Source organism: Mustela erminea, chromosome 7, assembly GCF_009829155.1.
Source record: "Mustela erminea isolate mMusErm1 chromosome 7, mMusErm1.Pri, whole genome shotgun sequence".
Taxonomy (NCBI): Eukaryota; Metazoa; Chordata; class Mammalia; order Carnivora; family Mustelidae; genus Mustela; species Mustela erminea.
The window spans coordinates 51,429,406-51,452,271 of record NC_045620.1 but is presented as its reverse complement, the minus strand read 5'-3'; the positions used below and the strand labels follow the sequence as shown (position 1 = coordinate 51,452,271).

The window sequence follows — 22,866 nt, the reverse complement described above, 5'->3', positions numbered from 1 at the left end:
ACTGATAGAAGTATCAGCAGAAAAAGTGCTAAATCTTATTTTATTTTATTTTTTATTTTTTAAAGATTTACTTATTTGAGAGAGAGAGAACACGAGAACAGGAGGAGGGGCGAAGAGATGCAGACTTGCCGCTGAGCGGGGATCCTGACGCAGTGCTCAATCCCAGGACCCTGAGATCATGACCCAAGCCAAAGGCAGCCGCCCAACCGACTGAGTCACCCAGGTGTCCCCAAATCTTAGTTTTATCACTGAAACAATTGCTTAGCAGGATTTCTCAAACCAAGTCTCTCTAGAATGAAGAGGATCAAAACTCTTACTTCATTTAGCAGAGGGCTTGGCAATGTTAATAATTCAGCAGAGAACACCAGGGGTTTGTCCTTCGCCCCAGACTGCCCCTCCCACCCCTGCCCCAGACAGTCTAGACTTTCTCATCTCAGAACTTTAAGGAAAGAACACCCAGCAGGAAAGGAGATGGAGAAAGGGCAGCTATTACTTAGGGGAAAACAATAAGATGAATCTAGCTAATGTAACACTCCACAAACCTTTGGGGTAGTTTTAAAAAACACCTATTTGACCATATCACTGCATTCTTTAAAAGCTTTAGAAATATCCAACAAAAGAAAAATGGATAAATAAAACATGGCAGATGCGCATAACAGGATGCTGTGCAGTCATCATAAAAGCATATATAATATGATACCATTTTGTAAATAATTCTGTGCGTGGGAAAAAGAAGTAAAGGACATAAAAAGCTTCAGGAGTGATAACCTCTGAGTGAATTTCTGCTTTTGTTTTTACTTTTACTTGTTTTTCAATAATGAACATGTATCACTTATTTCTCTTGTAATAAGAAAAACCCAAATGCAGCCATAACAGCTATTTCTAGAAACTCCTGATACTGCTCCATTACTCACGGGGCAAAATCCAAACTCACAGGGCCTTCATGGACCCCTTGACCAGATAAGGCTTTCAAGTTTGTGATTCTCTGGCCCCAGGAAAGATATCAGAAAATTCTTCCCATGTGCTTGGGAAAGAAGCAAGCCTAATATGCCATGACTGAAGCAAATCAGTTTTCAGTTATAAAATGATCTAAAACCAATTTACATTTAGCTCTTGGACACAGTTCTTTAAAAAGGAATTTTCTCCCTTGAACAACATTAACCAAGGGTTGGCACATGGCAGTGTAGGGCAGACAGGAAGATCATGTGGGAGTCAGGCTGCTCCAGATTCTAGACAGGCACCTGTGGGCCCCTCTTGCCCAGTGGTCCCTAGGAGGCTGCGACCCAAGGTCTCAGTGGCACCAGAATTAGTCCATCTCCTGCTCAGGGCAGATCCCAAGCCTTCAACGTCAGTGGTGAGTCTAACAACAGACCCATGCTGTTAGAAGAGCCATGAGGAGGCAGGGGAGGCACCGAGAAGGGAAGATGCAATCCCTCTGTTGTCCTCTTCCAAAGTTCCTTCAGTCATGCTGTGACTGAGAGAGGCTCACTCTGTGGAAACCCATGCTGACCTCACACTCTATTTTGTGAGATCAGGGAACTAAGAAGACTACACCAGGTGAGCAAAATCATACATCAGCAGCTGCAAAAGCCAACCAGCTAAGGACTCTAATTTCATCCACAGGAACTTGCTCAGTTAGAAGTGGTCAGTGGGGAGGCTTGTGGCTGGATGCTAGAAGGGAATCAGCTGAATTCAGACTGTCAATTGCTGACAGGAGCAGAAACAATAGGCAGTTATTTCTTAACTAAGTCCTCCCTTGCGAAAAACACCGCCCATGTTCCACACGGAGGGAAGGGCAGCTCAGCAAGGCCACAGCCAGCACATCCTCTGAGCTACTCAGTCACGGTGTCATGGTTGGTCTCCCCACCCGGGGTTCCATGGCCTTGCTACCACCTCCTTACAGTGAGACCATGTTTATTTATTTTCTCAGGTTTGACTAGAAATATTTTTGAAAATTTGATGAAAAGATGCTTACAGGCTACAGGCAGCAAGCCCCACTGATGGTCTCCTGAACATCCCACTATCCTGTGAGAGTCTTTCATGCAGGAATGATGGAATGCGTTTGCATGAGTGCAAACTTATACATACACACCGTATACTCACACAGCCACACACACACACACACACATACACACACACACAAGCACTATAGCCTTGATGCTATCTCTTGCATACCTTTTCTCCAAGCCAGGCAGAGGTAGGTGTGGACGTCTACTGGAAAGCAGACCAGGATCTCAGCCTGCTTCATCTGGCCTTCTCCAGCCACCCCCAGGAAGGAAAGGTTGTCCGAGGCCTCTGCGATTCCAAAGGCCTGTGGACTCAGATGGGTGGCCCTGCTCAGCTCTGAGCCTGCTTCCCCACAGACCAGTAGGGATAGGCAATACCCTCCTTTGGAACCCCTAGTGCATGGGTCCTATGGGAGGGTGAGCCGGTGGGGCCCTCTCATGTGCTGACCTAGGATGGCAGTATGTGACTCCAGGTGACCTCAGCTTGGGAAGAGCTCCTTCTGCCTAAGGGTCTGTTTTCTTACACTCTGAATACAAAGCAGACCAGGGCCTCACACTCTCTTATCTCAGAGAAAGCATATTACAAGGAGATGGGAGACCTGGCTTCAACTTTTAGGCCACATTGGTTGTGTGATTATGGCATGCTACTACACTGCTACAAGCCTCAGTTTCTTTGGCTGAAAAATGGGGCCAAAATGGCCTCTCTGGATAACTGTGGCTGTTGAGTTAGGATACCCAGTGCACAACAGGAGCACAACATATCACAGTTTCCCAGGCTGCAACAGAAGCTCCCTCCTAGGGGGCTGAGGGGCTCCTCAACCTACAGACCTCTAGCTGCACAATGAAGGCAAGGTGCCCAGCATCCCTGCTGAAGACGAAACGGGCTCTTGGTCTTCGATCCTTACTCTTCAGTTGGGCACAATCAACTGGCCCTGTGTGGCTATGAAACCACCCCCCAACATCTGCTATGGCCACGTTGTGAACCTTGGAGCCCCAGGAAAGCAGGCTACACCCCTCATTGTCTCCAATCTCTCCCACTGTGAGCCATGGAGGCAAGGGCTTTGTAACTGTGACCGTGACAGTCCCCACACATGGCAGGAGTAAGCCTTTTTGGGATAGTGCTCAGAAGCCTGCTGTAAGGTGGATGGGGTCAGATAAAATGTCCATACACTGCCCACCCAGGGCCACGCATGTGGGGGCTTCATGTAGGTCATGTCAAACACTGCCAGCAGGGCTGGGGTGAGGAAAGGGTTCCCTTCAAATGCAACCACACAAGACAGTGAGAGGCAACATCCAAGAGATGCAGGAACTGGATGGCTTATCACAGGCTCTCACACACCTGCTCGCTGAAGCCACATATACCACCTGAGTTCCTCAGCTACCTGCAGGCATGAGATGTGCCTGGTGGCTACAGGCACCAAACCCTGCTGAGGGCTCAAACACAAGGACTGGTAGCCTCCCACCCAGAGCACAGTCTGTCACCATTCCCACTTCACAGCTGAGGAATCTCAGGGGCTCTGTCCACCCAGGGTCATAGCAAGGGCTGCTGAGGGAGAATGAGGTGGGAGGCTTATAGCCTCCCAGTGCCCCCACCACTACCACTACCGAGAGCTGAGTATAGCACACTGGTTTTCCACAATGCACACCCTTTGCTATCCTTGAGGGGACACCTCCAGGTGACAAAAGCATCCAGAAAGTGAGTAATCAGCTCAGTTCCTGCCAGGGAAGCCTAGCACAGACTGTTCCCCGCAGTGGGGTGAAAAGCCCCTCCTCTGCTTGCCCTAGCCTGGGGTCTGATCTTCGGGCTGGATTTCTTTACATTTTAATTAATAAATCAGAGAGGTGGGTTTTGTCTCCATAAAAGGTCAGAAATCCTTCCCTCTGGTCTGTGCAGCCACCAGCCCCCCAGTGCAACAGACCGCCCTCCAGGGGTCTGCTTAACCCATTGTACCTCCTAACATCTGAGGTCAGGTTTCAGGCTCCGGGCTCCTCCCACCATGGCAGGCTCCTTTCATCAGGCTCCAAAACCATTCACCAGCCCTCTTTCAAAGCCTTCGTCCATGTCACCAGCCACAGTCACACACAGAAGACCCGGGTTAAGAGGGACAGACCCCATTAATAAAGCAGAGAATGGGAATTTCCCCTGCAGTCCACAGGCACACATAGCTGGATGCTCCTGCACATGTCCCCACAGCATTAAGAGCAAGGCTGTTTTTTAAATACACCCCTCTTCTTTCCAGGAAGGACATCCCCAGAGGTGCACCTTCAAGATTTCTACTGGCTCAGGTGAAACAGGAGGGCCTCAACTCCAGCATGTTCATGACCACGGCCTCAGCTAGCAGCAGTGCCACATCCACCACCCACCCGTGGCCAGGGCTGGAGAATCACCACCCAACTGCTAAGGAGTTGCCACCCTGGGCTTGGGTATGACCCCAAGACCTACTGGATCTTCTTTTCTGTGAGCTGCTCTAAGGCAGAGTGACAGTCATCCATCTCTTGCACAAACTCCAGGTTCCTCTTCTCTGCTTTCTCCAGGTCCTGCCTCGCCTTGTCTCGCTCCTTTGCCATCTGCTCCACTTGCCCTCTGCCACAGGAAGGAAACAGGGTGAGATGAGGACACATGCTCTGGGGCCAGCAAGCCCTGTGTCTGCATGAATGACAGAAGGGGCTGCATTAACGGGGTGCTGAGCATGGGCAGTGCTGTGCTTTGACCTCACTGCCACCACCAACCATCTCCTGAAATTGGTTTCCAGAATTACTCTGTCCCTTTTACTTGCACATACTGAGAGAGAAGCTAAATGATGTGTCAAGAAGGTTTCTAGAAAGTTTCTGAACCAAGGAAGTCTGAACCTAGAGCATTACAGTGTGCCACACCTCCAGATGGCCCAGAACAGGTGAGAATTTATCCGTGCCCCCTCCCCTCCTGTCTCCTCTCCCAGGGATCCTCAGTACCCAATCTAGGACTAGATACATGAAGGGGGAGAAGGCTGGTTACCCATGGTCCTGCCTGGTCACACCCCGACACCTGCAGCCTGACATCCAGGTGAGTCCCCCAGAGCAGGTCACACCTGTAGCTCTACACTCCCCGACACCTGCCATTTTGGTGACCATTTCTCCCCCTGAAGAGCATGGAGCTTTTCTTCCTCTACCTTCCCAAGGCAGAGTCTTTCTGGGGTCCTATTTGCAGAGCTGCCTGAGGGTCAGAAAGCTCACCCATCAGCACCTAACAGGATGTAAAATCTTGAGGACAGAAATCATGATTTCTTTTCTGCAGCTTTGGGACACCAATAAACACAAAAATGATCTTTATGCCAATCTGCTGAGCAGACAGATGGCGAGAATACTCAGCTAATCAAAAGCTGAACTCAACTAAAATGGAACTCATTCTCTGCCCCTCCCCCCGTCACTTTGCTCTTGGTGACCATGTTGAGGAACACTTTGTTCTCTTCCCCAGCCAGCCGCCCCAGCTCAGGAGCCCTCTGCCTGCTCTTGGAACACATCCCTGCTGGCTAGAGGATTTTGGCCTCTGCATCCAAGAGCTTCAGTGTCAGCAGGATGAGCATCATGTTCAAATGCCCCCTTTGGATCCTTGCTAAAAGGGGCTAAGGGAGGACCTCGACATCAGTTTCTAAGTGTGAAGACAGGCCAGTGACTCTGAAATTCTGTGGCTGTAAAAACCCAATCAGCAAGGCCCTCTCAGGCCACACACAGGGATGTCACTCAAGCCATAGGGAGCGCTCAGCTATTTCTCTGTCCCCCAAAATGCCCACTAAAGGAGAGCCAGTGGAAAAGGTGGTGTCGAGCTCCCTGGCCCCTGGGACTGGCTTGGGGTGGACAAGGGCAGGATGCCCATTTCCCGGGACTTCCTACCACTCAGCAGGCTGGCTAGCTGTGCCCACCCCCCAACCCCAACACACTGAGCTCTTACTGGCGGAAGGTCAGCTCCTGGCGGTAGCAGGCCAAGGCTGCCTGCTGAGTGGCACCACCAACCATCATGAGCTCATTCTCAAGGGCCCAGGTCAGCTCCAAAAGGTTCACCTTCTCGTCCACATTGAAGTCGAGACTCTGGAAATAGCAAAGTCTGTTGGGCAGGAAAAGATGTGTGGCCTCTCCAAACACTTCCTGGCTTTCCTAAGAGCAGGCAGGGCCCAGATCCACACTGTCCTATAGGCAGTACCTGCCAACTTTTCTAAAGTCTCTGCCTCTATCACCATTCATCTTATGGATGTGGATGTGCTCCAGGCTGGACAGAGAACCTCATCCTAAAAAAGTAACTGACACAGAAGGGGCATGTCCCAAGCAGAGGACATCATGGGGCTTGACAGGAGACCAGGGGAGACGCCTTTCTCCCTGTGAAATAACTTGCTGTGTGGACCCTGCTAGCCCTGGGAGCTGTATGAGGAGACCTGACCTGAGCTCAGTGCCACTGAGAAGCAAGCAGAGGAGAATGCAGAGTTCTCTGACAACACCCCTGGGACGCCTTCTCCCGAGTGCCTGTCCAGGTGAGCCCCTAACGTCCACTCTGCTTAAGCCAGTTGGAGTTGAGTTGTTATCATTTCAAGCTAATAGAATCTCTGTGAAATGTGTGTATGGGTGGGTGGAAAAATGATCTGATAGACGAGCCATGGCCCAGCACCACAAAGAGTGGAGCACTCTTTTCCCATCAGGGTTCTGAAAATAAGAGAATAAAACAATTTATATGTATTGTATCACAGTAATAATAAACTATACCCGAATACCCCTCTTCTCAACTAATAACACTTGCTGCATTTGCTTTTCTCGTGTTGAGTATTCTTGATCCCTGCTTCTTTCTAGGACGTCAAAAAATCAGTCATGTCCAAGTCCAGAGGCAGGCACCATGTCAGGGCCTGTAGATTAAAGAGCCACCACATTCCCAGATCACACGTGGGAATGAGACATGCTCCCTTTTTTAACTTATACCACAGACACTTGATTTCCACTGCTCCCCCACCTCCCAAAGCACTTCTGAAGAGAAATGACAGAAGGCAAAAACATGACAGGTCACAGCAGCAGCTTCCTGGCCAAGGAGAAAGGAATCATCAAAACCCACAAGGGATGGGTAGAAACCAGTCTCCAAGACAGCCCCGTGCCCCTCACCTTCTGGTATCCACTCCCAGGTGCTCCCCTTCCACACCGAGCAGGGCCAGCCCGTGACCCACAGGGTACTGAGGAGGTGACAGTGTAGGGCTTCTAAGGCTGGAGTGTGGCAGACACATGGCCTCCTCCCCGCCCTCTCTGAGATGGTGCTCCAGGGAAGCTGCTGCCCAGGTGTGAGGATGCTCAAGCAGTCCGAGGAAGGGGCCCTGTGCAAGAAAGGAGGCCCTCCCACCTACAGCAAGCATCAATCTGCCAACTTGGAAGAAGTAGCTCGACCCCAGTCAGGCTCTCACAAGGCCTCTGACCAACCTCAGGGGAGACCCTGGGCTAGAACTACCCACTAATTCCCAAATTCCTGACCCACAGAAGCTGTTCTGTATAAGAACAGTCATCGTGTGTGAAGGTGTAATTCAATGGTGATTTGTTGAGGGGGGACAGATAACCAATCCCAGGCCTCCTCACAGAGCATCCCTGAGGGCCTGGCCAGGAAGTGCCCTGAAATGGCCAGGTGTCTTGAGAAGCTGGGTACATGACACCAACACGTCCAGGTTGAGGGCTCACTCAGCTGGGTGCTTCCTTGGGCAGCAGCCTATGGTCTTGACCACCAACGTCACAGGTAAGCAGTTTCTGAGAGTGCTGCGGGCAGGAAGGGGCTTGACTCGGCAGGCCAGGACCTGGACCACCTGTCCCACTTACTGGTGCACAGGCAGCCACCCCATCTGTCACATGCGACAGAAACACCTTCCAGGCTGCATGAGGAGTAAATAACATCACAAACTTCACAGGTCCTTGCTTGGTGCCAAGTACTGAGAGTTCAGTAAACATCGTAGCCTTTCAACAAAATGGAAGCAAACTCAGAATGCAACTGGTGAATTATAAATTGCTAAAGAACTAGAAATACTCTGTGATAGCAGGAAAGCAACAAAAATGTTAAGTTATGAAATGTCAGAGGCAAATTTGAGATTCACCATCTGTCAGGTTATGATGGCAGCGGACCCACCTCCAAATGACAGGGAATCAGAACATAGTTTCAGGGAGAATCCCCAAACCATGAATTCCTTTGCTCTCTACCCTCCCTAGCAGCCAGTCTGGTGATCTGGGCTTGGTCTCTGGCTCTCAGAACAATTCCAAGGGCCAGGTGCCCAGGCCTGTCCTGCCTGTTCAGGCTCCACCCAGGCTGCTGGGTGGTCACATTCAGCAATGGCTGAGTTGATGTCCAGGAGGGACTGGCTCAAGGTGTCAGGAGGCCTGTCTTAGAGACTGTTGCTGGACTCCTCCATGTAGTGTTAGTTTGTGCTAATAGGGACATTTTGAGAGGTAATCTGATGAAGCCTATCAAGAGTTAAAACTCATAGCTTTAGGAATCTGGCCTACAAAGAAATACCAGCATAGAAACAGGAAGATACATATACATTTTAAATGCCAAGATTTAAAACAGAAAAAAATCTACATGTACAAGAGAGAAAAGGTAACATAAATTAACAAGTATATGGTATACAGATTTTGCAAAACAAATTTTAAAGCTGGAATATCTAAAATACATATTTCTTCTCTGTGTTGGGGAAGGGCTCTATAGTACTCCCATTAAGCTGTTAGGTTGCTCCTCCTGCAGAGTGGGAGCAAAGGGGAGCAGGCTTTACTATTTTTCTTTAAATTTTCTATACAGTTGACACCTTTTTTTTTTTTTTTTTTACAACAAATTCAGAAATGAAGATCATCAGTCTAGCTTACCAATACACTTCCAAGAACACACAGTGTGTTCTTCCCTCACCCTTGTCCTGCTCCCAGAGCAGGCTCCCTCCAAACCCCAAGGGTCTGGCCCTAAGCTCCTGGGGGAAGTCAGACTGGCCCCCTCTGAGGACAGCCAGGCAGCACAACTCTCTATGTCCTGTGGAGGGAGGGTCTGGGCAAGCTGGGTCTGTGGGGAGAGGAGCTTGCCCAGGCTGGCAGGCAGCTCTGACAGAATTCAGGTTCACTACAGAGCTTGTCCTCAACAAATGGAAATACTCAGACTACTGGGACTGTGACATCCAGTAAGAGTCTCTACCACAAAGAAGGAAATTTCCTTCCCTCATCTGGGACTGAATCCCTCATCCAGGCAAGCAGAACATCTCCAAGGTTAACAATGCACTGGAGGGAATGTCAATATACTAAAACCTATTTTCAAATGGATTTGTTTCAGACTGTTGTTTTTCTGTTTCTTATTTATTATCTTTTTAAATTAAAAATCTCCTATATTTTAAAGATTTTCATTTATTTGTCAAAGAAAGAGAGAGAGAGAGCATATGCACAAGCAGAGGGAGCAGCCGACAGAGAGAGAAGCAGGCTTCCCACCAAGTAGAGATCCTGAGGCAGGACTCAATCCCAGGACCCTGGGATCATGACCCCACCCGAAGGCAGACACTTAACCGACCAGGTCACTCAGGCATCCCAAAATCTCCTATATTTTAATAGTAAAAAGTACAGAAGAAAGTAATTCCAATAGACCTTTCCTACATGGGGTTCTCTGCAGAGAGTTAAGGGCCTATGTGTCTGGGATACTCTGTCCGGCCTCCTCTGCGTGCAGAGGGCCCCAAGGTCCCCCCCGGATGTTCTCCCGGGGGCAGCTCTGAAGAGACCAGTTCCAGACCTGCAAGATCTCCCTGCCATTCGGAATTCCCTCCTGGGCCCACAGGGCGATGAGCTGCTCGGGAACTGCAAAGCCAGTGCCGTCATCAATGCTGCACAAGAGACGCAGGCCTGAGCACACAGACACAAGGGACGATGTTGTGGCAGTTGGGCAGCCACCCTCCTCCAGGACCTGCATGCAGGGAAAGCAAAGGGACCCATCAGCACTTCGGCCTCCTGTCCATTTTTAGGACTTTCCAACCTCAGCAGCCTATGCTCGGCCCTTCGCTGTCTTGTTCAGGCCCAGTAAGAACCACTCACACAGTGACTAGGAAACAGAGACAAGGCACCATCACACAGTGTGCCCAAGACTGCATGGCTCTGTGGGCAACAACTCGGAGATTTGAACCCAGGGCTCTGGATACTCAGCCCACTGCCTTTGCAAGGACCTGGTGCCTGCTTTCCTACCGTCCACCAGAGGTCTTGCCCAGGGAACACATCCTAGGGCCCTTGTGGCCTGACCAGTCAGCACAAGCTGCTTGGTGGGAGACATGAAGCAGTTTTAACCTCTCTCCCCGATGCAGTAATGGTGAGCACCTGGCCTCTCAACAGGAGAGCCAGAGATGGCGGAGATGGCACCAGCCAATGCTAGGAAATCCAGCCTATGGAAAGAAACCCGAGACGTGCTTGAAAAGAGGAGGTAGAATGGCCCAAAGTCACACATTTCCCCAGGCCTCAGAAACATATCTCACAGGGACGCCTGGGTGGCTCAGTGGGTTAAGCCGCTGCCTTTGGCTCAGGTCATGATCTCAGGGTCCTGGGATCGAGTCCTGCGTCGGGCTCTCTGCTCAGCAGGGAGACTGTTTCCCTATCTCTCTCTCTCTACCTGCCTCTCCATCTACTTGTAATTTCTCTCTGTCAAATTAATAAATAAAATCTTTAAAAAAAAAAAGAAAGAAACATATCTCACAGCTGACAGAAGTGGGTTGTTTGGGCTTTGTTTTTTTTTTTTTTTAGGATTTATTTATTTATTAGAGAGAGAAAGACAGTGTGAGCAGGGGGGAGGGGCAGAGGGACAAGCCGACTCCCTGAGGAGTGGATGGATGCTGAGGATGGAGCTGATGTGGGGCTTAATCTCACGACCCTGAGATCCAGACCTGAGCCAAAAATCAAGAGTCGAATGCTCAACCGACTGAGCCACCCAGGAGCCTCAGAACTGGGGAGTTTTAGGAAGAAAGGGAAAAAATCTCTTGGCCAGAAAACTGATCTATTATGGTTACGGGCTATAAGAATCTGTCGTCAAGCAGGGTTATTTTCTGCTGGGGCGCCTGGGTGGCTCAGCTGGTTAAGCATCTGCCTTTGGCTCAGGACATGATCACAGCATCCTGCGGTGCATCTGGATACTTGCTCAGCGGGGAGTCTTCTTCCTACCCTCTTTCTTCCTTTGCACCTCCCCACCACTCACGCTCTCTTGCTCTCTCAAATAAATGAAAAAAGAAAGAAAGAAAGAAAGAAAGAAAGAAAGAGAGAGAGAGAGAGAGAGAGAGAGAGAGAAAGAAAGAAAGAAAGAAAGAAAGAAAGAAAACTTAAAAAAAAGATTGTTTTCTGCCCCAGGCAGAACAAGCATTTGCTGTCTGAGGCCACAGGAATGAGGAGCAGCTGCCCCTTCTTTCTGGCCACCAGGGCTTCCACCACACACTCAGGGCTCCCCTCCTTGCTGGCTTCCTTTCAACCTCCCTCACAGGAGTCTCTTGCTATTCCCAAACATTCCAAGTTTGTCTCATTGCCTAAAACACTGTCCCCCAACACTTCCATGGTTGTGCTTCCTAGGGCTCTGCTCTGACAGCCCCTCCTAGCCCACCACGCCCCCTCCCCACACTCAGTTCTCAGCAAGTGCTCCCAGACCCACACACCCTCATCTGTTCTCAGTTGTATTCCTACCTCTCCAGAAACACTTTCTCATGAACTGGTGCTCACTAACTTGTGCTAGGTACTTTAGAGTCCTATAAAGCAAGCATTTGACCCAGAGGAGCGAGAAGCTCAAGAATGGCTTGGAACGTGGCCATGGCCATGTGGAGAAGCTCAGATACCCAAATGCACCCTGACCACCCTTATTTCCCTCCCACCTGTTTCCTTGGTGAGGCCTGTAAGCTTGAGGACAGGTGTGTCTAACAGGAGAAGGTGGGGGCTGGGCTGCATACCGGAGGGCCCAGCAGCACCATGCCACCCCAGAGCCCACATACACAGGAATCAATACCCTCCACCGACAGCCATGTGGGCTCAGGGCACTTCCTGGGCAGTCAGGTTTTCCTTGGGCCCTGCCTCTGACTAGAGGTGGGTCCTGCCTGGCCTCAGACCTGTGCCCCACAGCCCTGGCCAGCTGTGCCTCCTCATTGGGACACAGGAACAGGGACAGCTCTACCACAGAGGAAGCACCCTCTTTCCACTGGCACCAGGCACAAGCTGGTGGGACTTCATTGTGGCCTCTGACCTTACATGGCCTGACACCTTCCTTTAATGCTCTTAGTTTCTTCTCTGTCCATTCTCATCAGGTTCAGATTCAGAAGCTGGACTCTCAGATTACCCAGCCTAGCAGAAACAATGTCACTGGTCCTGCACCACCGCCCACAAACTATGGGATCAGCCACATCAGCAAGCCTCTTCAGAGAACCATGCCCTGTGATGGAAGAGGGAGGTTTTCCTGTGCTGGGATGGAGAAAAACCAAATACTAAGCCAACAGTCACCAAACGAGATCACAATGAACTCATTTATTTATTCATTATTAAAAATTTTAAGGAATTTACTTATTTATTTAACAGAGAAAGAAACAGACAGAGATTGAGAGCACAAGCAGGGGGAGTGGCAGGCAGAGGGAGAAGTAGACTCCCCACCGGGGAGGGAGCCCGATGCAGGTCTCTGATCCCAGGACTCCGGGATCATGATCTAAGCGGAAAGCAGATGTTTCACCGACTGAGCCACTTAGGTGTCCTGAGATCAAATTTAAATAACTGCCCAAAATCTGCTCTCCTCTATCTGCAGCGACCTGGTATTTGTATGAGAGAGAAAATTTAGATATAGGACAGGGAGAGCACAGGGTAAGGAGTACCTGGGGAACTACTCCTAGGGAAGGTATGGAATACTCTCACTATACCACAACAGGGAGGAGAGAAGGAGCTCTCCTACTGGAAGGCAGCCTATCCCACAACCAAGGAAGGCTGCCAGGTAAGCCTCATTGACTACTTATGAGGCACCCATTTTACATATAAAGAGCCTGTGGCTCAGAGAAGGCAAGTAACTCAAACAGGGACACACAGCTAGGGAGGGGCAATGCCAGATCAGCCACAAGACCTGTGTGGTTTTAGAATCTAGGTCACATGGCCTCCCACTGACACATGTACGTATACACACACCCACCAACTCCCAGGTCTGCGAAGTCGCTGAAGGTCAGAGAGCAACAGCAATTATTGCTGTGGTTCAAGCCTTAATCATCCCATTTTACCTGGTAATGAGACCAGGACATGCTCGGTTTGACAGGAGTGGAAGATTCTGGAAGTGAAGTGGGCCCATGATTGAACAGGCCAAGCTGGAATTCCTCAAGACTCACTCTGCCGTCTCCATCTTGATCCAGTTTGTTAAACAGATTCTCCAGTTCCTAGACAAAAGCCACCACACCAGTGCTGAGGCCGCTCCCACCCAGGCCTTCCCTCCCCAAGCTGGGAAGTCTGCTCATCCTTACCAAATTCAAACTGTCTGGGACACTCTGACCTCCCTTGACTCTGGCCTGTGACATCTCCACACCTGGTCACTTTCCACCTGCTGTGAATGGATGCCACCTGTACTTCCTAATTCCACAAATATTCATTCAGAATCTACCATGCCAGGAACTCACTGGATGGTAAGAAGACATACATATGGAAGGTGCCCTGTGTCCCCAACAGTTCAGGAACTACCAAGGACAGCAGGGCTAAGAAGAATTTTACCAAGGGGGAGCTTCCCCATCACCACTGCCCACCCCTGCAGAAGGAAGGAGGGGTGAATTCAGCCCCTGGGGAGCACAGCCTGTTTCAGAGGGCATGATATGTGGGCTGGATGGTAGACCTGAGCAAAGCAAGAAGGGGTTAGTGTACTCTAGGCAGAGGAAGGGTCAGGAGTGAAGATGCTCAGATGTCAGTGAGGCAGGCCACTTGTGACCTGCGTGGGTGCAGACCTCAGCAGCAGCACTGGGGGTTATCAGAGGACTTCCGACCAGAAAGTAGTACAACCACATCAGTATCTGGAGAGTGAAGGGACTCCCCAGACCCAACATCAATCTGACCATTGCAAAGAACCCGTCCTCCAGTGTGGTCTGCCTTGGCCCCTCTCACCTCCTTCTCCAGTCCCTGGAGCCCGATGCTTTCACAGATGATGGCCAGCTCTTGCACACTGAGGTGGCCGCTACTGCCAACACCCAGCTCTTCCCAGATGCCCCGGACCCGGCTCTCAGGGGTGTCCAAGGAGGGGCTGCAGGGCTTCTGGAGACACCCAAAGACCTCAGAACCCCAAGCTGGCAGCTGGCCTGAAGCAGGGAGAGTGACAGGTAAACCCTATGTTTTAGGTGGAAGCACCTGGGGGGAACACACCAATGCTGGCAATGTACTCTGAAACCAGAGGGACAGGCAAATGCACACTCAAGTAGCAAAGCGTCAAAGGTGATGGGTACATGGTTGTTCGTTTCTGTGTTTGCAGATTTGCATAATAAAATGTCAGTGGTGGGAACGTTGTGATCCATTGGGGAAAGCTTTTTCTGAAGGGAACCTCCTAAGTCAGAAGTCAGAGCACTGAAAGCACATAAAAGAAGGCTGTATTATTTGTATTTAACAAAAAGAAAAAAAAAACAAAAAAACCCCCAAAAACACACATAAAAATAAGACCCAAAAAACTAGACAAGTTATTTAAAAAACAATTTCGAGAAACTTATGTTTCTGAGCTTTGTCAGAGAGACAACTTGTGGAAGAACACAGACGTGGGCATGCCCATAAGAAGCCATCCATGGATGAGCCTTGCTTCAAGCCAGACATCCCCTCCGCGGCCAGTCCATACTGGCCTGTGTGCTCGTGAATAGCACTGTGCCAGGCTGAGGAAAATGACTTCTTTGAGATCCCTTCTAGCTTAAAGAGTCTGAAATTTCTAAAAGCACCTCTGATACTAGGGTTTTTTCCTCAGGAATGGTGGAGGAGGTAAATCAATCCTCTGAGGTCTGATATGAGTTTCATGCACTACTGTCAGCTCTAGTCCATGGAAAGGTTCCTGCTCAAGGCTAGGAGGAACCTGCGGGTGAAGACCCCAAATCCCACCATGTACAACGTTCCCAGCCAGTCCTTCCTCTCCTGCCCTAAATTTATACTTCGAGGCCAAGGCAGTTAAGATGTGGTGGCCTGGCTGCTCTTCCTGATCTATGTGCTTCTGTCCAGCAGCACAGATGGGTGCTCAGGTCAGTCCCTCAGACATCCACCAAAGTAAACAACGATCAGTGGCCCTTGTCCTTGAGGACCACAATCTAGAGCATGCTTGGTTCCAGCTGCTGATTTTTTTTTTTTAAAGATTTTATTTATTTATTTGACAGAGAGAGATCACAAGTAGGCAGAGAGGCAGGCAGAGAGAGAGAGGAGGAAGCAGACTCCCCGCCGAGCAGAGAGCCCGATGTGGGGCTCGATCCCAGAACCCTGGGATCATGACCTAAGCTGAAGGCAGAGGCTTTAACCCACTGAGCCACCCAGGCGCCCCAACCAGCTGCTGATTTTTAATCCAACAGAAATTCAAGGGCAATTCAGGTCTCTCTCTTTGAATGAAGTTTCTGTACTTTCTGCCCTGTGACATGCTCAGGGCATCCACAGACCCACATGTGGGCACACTGCTGCTGCCTCTGGTTATTCCTGCAAGGCTCCCAAGGACCAGGATTATGTCTGGCATTTCTTCTGGAGCACAGACAGGGCTGCTGATAGCTGCCAAGACTGCTTGCACATAGTTAGGAAGAGGATCTGCCGAGGCCTGACACATCAAGAAGGCAGTACAACAGGCCTGAGACCACCCGAAGGCCATGCCTGCCAGCTGGGGTCACACAGGTCCTCACAGACTATTAGACAGAGCAGGACATACTGCTCATTGAGCCAGTGGCCTCTAAGGGTCTGTCTCCAGGGGATGCTGAGAATCAAGTGACCACCTCCCAGCTGGGACTACCTCTGGAATAGGGGGCTCCCCAGGGACACCATCCACTCTGCATGCTTCCCAGGAAATTACACATGGCTGCTCACTGTCTAATGACCTAGCTCCTTAAACTTCAAAGCACTGGTCAAAGGGAGGCAGCACCAACCATGAAGCTGTGGCTTTACCTCGTGCTTCAAACAACTCATTCTGAGGTTCTTTAGCACTTTCAGCTTCTTCATCTGACTTGAGACTCTGTGAAAATGAAAAGAGAAAGATATAAATTCCCCAGAGTATGCGGCAGTGGCCAGAGCTCCAGGAACAGACAGAAAGGTATGTTCTGGGGTGGGGAAGGGACTGAGGAAGATGAACAATAAGCTGGTGAGATGTAGCTCCTCGAAGGAATGCCCACAACTGCAGGAGGGCTCTGCACCCAGGCCGAGAGGCGCTGACACAGAGAAGCTCCCTCTCACAGACTAAGTGCTACAGTGTAGACACAGGGACACAGGAAGTTCCTCAATGTAAACCAAAAATCATCAGTAGTTCACACTAAAAACATAATCAGGCACTTGTACCCTAAAAGGAGAGAAAATGCTCCCCAGTCAACAGGTCCTTGTGGAACTGGCTTCAGAAACTAGCACTGGAGAGGAGTGGCTGTGGGGCATGGTCAACCTGCCATCACACCACATTATCTTGACATAAGCTTAATGGTCCTCACCTCTCCACACCCCATCCCTTATCATCTTTACCAGTTCAGCCAACAGTTTGAAGGAGAGTGGCTTTCTCTGTCTCTCCAAGAGCTCCAGGGACAGCATGATGTGTAGCAAACACCTGACACCTCAGGGCCCTTTGCAAGCTGCACCATGCAGAGTGCAGGCCACCAAGAAACGCTCGACTCAAGTGAAAACCTCGTTATTGTGGCCAACTCAGCCAACTAAAAGTCAAAGTCTGCTTTTGATAGGTGCTGTGTTTCCCATGACTGATCCTGGAAGGAATGCCAAGTTAACCAAGACTCAGCACCCCTCAGAGCCAGCACTGAAATGAGAGTGGAATTTTTCTAACGCATTCAGCCCAACCAACAACCTTAAAAACAACATTTTCCCATGTTCTAATTCCAGGGATCCAAGATGGTTTTACCAAGCAGAATGGTACAATGGAGATAGAGCTGACACTTCAGACCTCCAACTCTAAGGACCAAAGATTAAAGAGGATAAAAAAGCGAACACCTGGGGTTTGCTGGTATTGTCTACGCATATAACACCCCTGAGCAAAGGGACTCTAGGATTAAAGTAGATATGTTTGCTTCAACAAATGTTGAAAACATAAACAAATTAATGTGAGAGGCCCAGAGCTGTCTTACTAAAAATAAGTCCCAATAAAGCCCTACCAGACAAAGTATACATCATAGACAGCAGGAACCAGGAACCTTCTGAAATTCTTGAAAATAGGTCTAAGGAATCCATGGTTAACTTGAAAACTGTGGCTCTGCTCACGGATATTTCCTGACATAAAGGCTGTTGGGCTCCAGCAGCCCATCTTCTGGGTTGGTCCCAGCGGCAGTGAACAACTCGGGACAGGCAGGGCTAGAATTAACCCCCAAGGCCCTGGAAGGTGTCTGGTACATCTTAACCAAATTGTAAGTGTGTGGGCCTTGGTATGTTCTAAGTATTCAAGGCAGGTGGGACTGTGGGCTTGGTACTTCCAAATTCCTAACCTTGCAGGAGCATCAGAAGAGCATCTTCCTTTTCTTTCCTCACTCCTACGAAACCATAAAACCAGTCTTCTTGCAGTGCTGGGGGAAAGCTGGTGGTGATAAGCAGGGGAGGGAAAGAAACAAGTGATTTGGGCACCAATTCTCCACTGCCCTAATATCTAAAGGAGTAACTCGCTGGCCAGAACTTCCCTGCAGACAATCAGACCCAGAGATGCTTTAGAATGAAATGTCATTTCCCAATGTGTACCCATGTTTCCAGTGACTTGAGATGCCCAGGAATGCCCACCTGTCCTCACATTCTCTTGTAGTCATGTCACCATGACTAATGAAATGGTGACCCAGGGTAGGGAAGGGGAACTGGACCCACCTCCACACTTTCCAAAGACGCAGAGCGGCGGAGCTGGCCTCTCCCAGAGGTCCAGGCCTGCTGTTCTGGTAAAAATTTGGCTCCTACTGCAGGGCCACCTGGCTCAGGCTCGGGCCGGCTCCAGCGACCGTACCACTTAGAGCCGCTCACGTACTTTGGTGGGACAGCACGAGAGGCCGCTGGAAAGAAAACAGGAGATTTGGTGGGGGGCCCACACACACTGCTGCAACACATTCCAAGATGTGGAGTGCTGCTCTCACAGATACACACAGAGAACGTCTGGAAGAACACAGAGAACACTTAACAGCAGTCAACTGATTCTCTCTAACCCTCAGGCACGGGACTGAGACACCCAGGCTGGGACACGGGGACTTTCTACGCTAACCCTATGTGCTATTTACATTTTTTCTTTTTTAAAAGATTTTATTTATTTATTTGTTCAAGATTGAAAGAGAGACAGAGAGAGTGCGCGACCATGCATGCACAAGCAAGGGTAGTGGCAGGCAGAGGGAGAAAGCAGAACCCTGGGATTATGACCTGAGCCAAAGGCAGACACTTAACCCAACTGAGCCACCCAGGTGTCCCTGAGTGTTTTCTGAGCATATTTTGCTTTTTTTGTGGAGTAAAAGACTACTACTAATAAGAAAAGACTTCTTGAGACTATGGACTCTGAAAAACAATCTGAGGGTTTTGAAGGGGCGGGGGGTGGGAGGTTGGGGGAACCAGGTGGTGGGTATTAGAGAGGGCACGGATTGCATGGAGCACTGGGTGTGGTGCAAAAACAATGAATACTGTTATGCTGAAAAGAAATAAAAAACAAAAAATAAAAGACTTCTTGTTTATATAATAGAAGACTAGTACTAATGGCTTATTAGAAAAAAAGGAAAAAACCCTCCAATAATCCAGTGACATACTGCTCTTGAGATCAGAATGTCACTTCCCACCCTGCTCACTTCTGGACCCAAGCTGGGCAGGACCATCAGGGCACTGTGGGCGTGGACCTCACACACAGCCCTGAAGGCTGAAACTTTGTAGGTCTGAAGTCTGGCACAGAGGCAGGCTTGGGTTTTAGTTTGGGATTCATGATAATCCCTTAAACTCTAACAACCCCTTGTATTTCCTTCTTCTCTCCTGACCTATCCACTTCTGTACAGAGTAACTGGGGCCTCTCAGAGAACAAACAACACTGACTCTGTGTGGAATCTGGGTGAGGAGGAGACAGACTGGGGAGGGTATCATGGCAGCGACCAGGACAGGACACAGGTTCAGAGAAAAGTAACCAGAGTGGGCTGGCTGGACAGAAAGGTATAGGGTCCAGTGAAGAAAGGCCAGGCCAGGAAAACTGAGCAGCATTTCACTGAGAGGTGTCATGCTCCTTTGAGCCAGGCACTACACTATTCCTTTCTTCCATGTCCCCAAAAGCCAGGCCACAGCCCCTGCCCTTAGGACCGCATCAGACGAGGGGGCTGGGTACAGCCTGGCCAGTTGGAAGCACAGTGATACCAGTGGCAGACAGACACTGGGGTCGAGGAAGGAAGATGCTGAGCTCCACATGGGATGGATAGACTGTGAAGTGACAGCATGACATTTAAGGCAGCTGACAATACTCAGGGTGAATACAGCATTGCTCACCTCACTGGGGTACTTGAAGGTAATCATGGACACTATGCCAATCACCCTGGACAACAGGAATGTGATGTGCTGAAGAGGAGGGCAAAGTGTCCATGTCAGCAGAAAGAAAACAAGAGAACCTCTGAGCAGACCCAGTGGCATTTGGAAGGGGGAAGCTATAAACATGGAAAAAGGTTCCCACCAAAGAGCTGCCAAAAGGCTAAGTGAGGACCAGTGAATGCAGGCTCCTGCATCTGAGCATGGTTTCTGGTTAGAGAGAGGCTGCAGGCTGATTAATACGGGCGGAGGAAGAAGTTTCCACAGTGAGGTGGTTTAGGAAGAGGGAAAAGTTCTATCAAGCAGGAAGTGGGAAGCTGGGGTACATTAAGGAAACCAAGCACAGAAAACTCAGAGTGCCTCTGATACTCCCCACCTTTGGCTGGCATGAGGTGAGGAGTGTCAGGCCACACATATGACCCTTTAAAAACCTTTGAAATCCAAAAGAAAAGAAAACAACAAAAAAATAGAATAAGTGGAAAAAACCTCCAAGTCCTAGAATAGTTCCTTTCTCTTTGGAGGAACTGAGCGTGCAATCACAGATCCAGTTTTATGTTTAGAAGCTCCAAGCATGGGGGCGCCCGGGTGGCTCAGTGGGTTAAAGCCTCTGTCTCGGCTCAGGTCATGATCCTAGGGTCCTGGGATCGAGCCCTGCATTGGACTCTCTGCTCAGCAGAGGGCCTGCTTCCCTCTCTCTCTCTGCCTGCCTCCCTGCCTACTTGTGATCTCTCTCTCTCTGTCAAATAAATAAATAAAGCCTTTTAAAAAAAAAAAAAAAGAAAAGAAAAAAAGAAGCTCCATGCATTCTCCAGCATGGGAGGGGACCTGTAGTGTGAGGGACGCCACACCTTTCCATTCCTGTATGCCATCACCATGTACACATTCCCAAATCCTGTGTTCCTAAAGGCCAGTGGTCTTCTTCAGCTCTTAGAGAAGAAAGTGTCAGATAAAGCAACCAGCGAATGCCCTGAGGGTCCTACACACGGTTCCCACCACTCCCCCCATGGCAGGGTTCTCTGCACTATACCCAGGTGCTCTGCAGCCTTCGGCAGTGGAAGGAGTGGGTTCTGTCTACACTGCATATAAAAGGGCCCAGGGCTTGCAACTGGAAAACTGTGACTCGAGTCTTGGTCATCACTTACTACTGTGGGATATTGAACAAATAAATCCCTTCACATATCAGGCCTCAGTTCCTCATCTGAAGAACCTCAGGGAATCTGGTACACTGAAGACAATCAATGTGAGCTCTCATTCTTTCTACTTCCCACTTCACTGCCCTCACACACTGCTATCCCTGCTATCCAGTCAGGGATAGCTTCTCCAGACCCAGGATCCGCCATGGCAGGAGGCTGCCGGGGGCCGAGGGAAAGAGCTCCCTGCCCGATCTGCTCATCAATTGCATGTCTCCAACCTCGAACACAGTGCCCCATGCTCCCTTTCACTCACCTGCCCAGTACTCATCAGAGACAGCCAAGATGGGTCGGAAGCATGGCTGCCACTCACAGTCTCAAGTCTGATGGAGCAGGTACTAACAACGATGTCTGTCAGCATCTTCTCACCCTTACCCCACAATCTACATGCCCCTGAATGGACCATTCTCCAAACCGTCCCTCCACCTCCTGACCACTACCAAAGCCAGAGGGCAACCCCCCTCCGGACACCACTTCCACTTGGGCTATCTTTGTCCCAGCAGCCCCATTCCCATAACGGGAGTCTAGTTAGGCCTACCAGCACAACACAACACTACTGTCTGACAAAACACACAGCAAGGTCTGTCTCTGGCTGCTGGCATCCTGTCTGCTCTGCCATCCTCCGTGGTCTGGATACACCTGTGTCTGCACTAAGGTTTCAATTATCAAAACTTCAGCTGCTCTACATCTACTTTATCTTCTCAACAGCCCATGCTATAAGCACAGCACATGATATTATTTGACACTTGTGATACCCTGATTTATCATAATTATATATTTGCTCTTCATCTCATCCCTGGCTCGGAGCTCTTAAAACCCGTGGAATTTCCTAAATGACAAGAGCAACCAAACCTGAGTTTATGTTAATGAGGTGACTTCTGGAAAGCCCCTATGGTTGGGGGCTGGTTGCCCAGGGACACAACCATGTGATCCGAAGGTCAGCAGAGAGAAAACAAGAGAACATCTGAGCAGACCCAGTGGCATTTGGAAGGGAGAAGCTACAAACAGGGAAGCTATAAACCCTGACCTCCAGGGAAGGGGGACAGGCTAGAGATGGAGTTCAATCACCAATAGCCAGTGATTTGAACCGTCATGGCTACGTAATGAAGCCTGCATAAAAACCCATCAGGATGGGGTTCACACATAGAGATTGGGGGAGAATGGCATGCCTGGAGAGGGCATGGAAGCTCTGCATCCTTTCCTCACACCTTGCGCTGTGTCCTTTTTGACCTGCCTATTCCTGACTTACATTCTTTTATAATAAAGTAGTGATCTGATAAGTAAACTGTCTTCCTGAGTTCTAGGAACTCCTAATGCAAATTAATTGAACCTGAGGAAGGGGTTGTGGGAGCCTCTGATTTAGAGCCAGTCACTGGACCTGAGACTAAAGTGAGGCCACTTTGTGGGACTGAGCCCTTGGCCTGTGGGATCTGATGCCATCAGCAGGTAGGCAACATCAGGACTGAGTTACAATGTAGGAAACCCAGGTGGTGTTGGAGAATTGCTGGTGTGGGACAGACTACCACACATCTGGTGAGCAGAAGTACTGTGTATAAAGGAAAACAATAGAGCTTCTCCTTTCCAACACTATTACACAAATAAGGAAGCAAAAGAAAAAAAAACCCAAAGTCTTATCCCAGTCCACACAGGTTGGAAGTAAGGGAATGGAGTTACAATTTAGTTCTCAGACCTGCTATAGTCTTCAATCTGAATATCACACTCCAGAAGGTAACAGATAAATAATGAAAACAACAACAACAACACTTGAAGTAAGAGGAAGAAATCCTCTTACTTGATTCCAAAGAACTACTGTCTTCATCAGAGGATCCAACACCAGCACTTGATGACAATACTGCCACAAAACCTTCCTTAAATTCCTCAAAGTTAACCTGGTGAATATAAGAAAAGAGAGGTTAGCACTACTTTCAACAGATCTTAGCATTTTGTTTTTATTCTCAGATGGAAACATCTTAGTGTTGCCTTTAGCTCTGAGACCATTCATTTTCTCTAATATT

General features: G+C 49.4%; 1 protein-coding gene across 5 annotated transcripts in view; it reads right to left on the bottom strand.

Moving 5' to 3' along the window:
* Positions 1-22,866, bottom strand: part of NINL (ninein like) — a 157,209-nt gene that overhangs the window by 48,530 nt on the left and 85,813 nt on the right. For all 5 annotated transcript variants that reach the window (XM_032351599.1, XM_032351598.1, XM_032351600.1 and 2 more), the window contains exons 4-11: positions 22,644-22,740; positions 17,994-18,172; positions 16,101-16,167; positions 14,097-14,287; positions 13,232-13,384; positions 9,754-9,924; positions 5,935-6,071; positions 4,450-4,590 (exon numbers count right to left, since the gene is read on the bottom strand). In XM_032351599.1, coding sequence (XP_032207490.1) covers positions 4,450-4,590; positions 5,935-6,071; positions 9,754-9,924; positions 13,232-13,384; positions 14,097-14,287; positions 16,101-16,167; positions 17,994-18,172; positions 22,644-22,740 — 1,136 coding nt within the window. The remainder of the gene's footprint in view (positions 1-4,449; positions 4,591-5,934; positions 6,072-9,753; positions 9,925-13,231; positions 13,385-14,096; positions 14,288-16,100; positions 16,168-17,993; positions 18,173-22,643; positions 22,741-22,866) is intronic.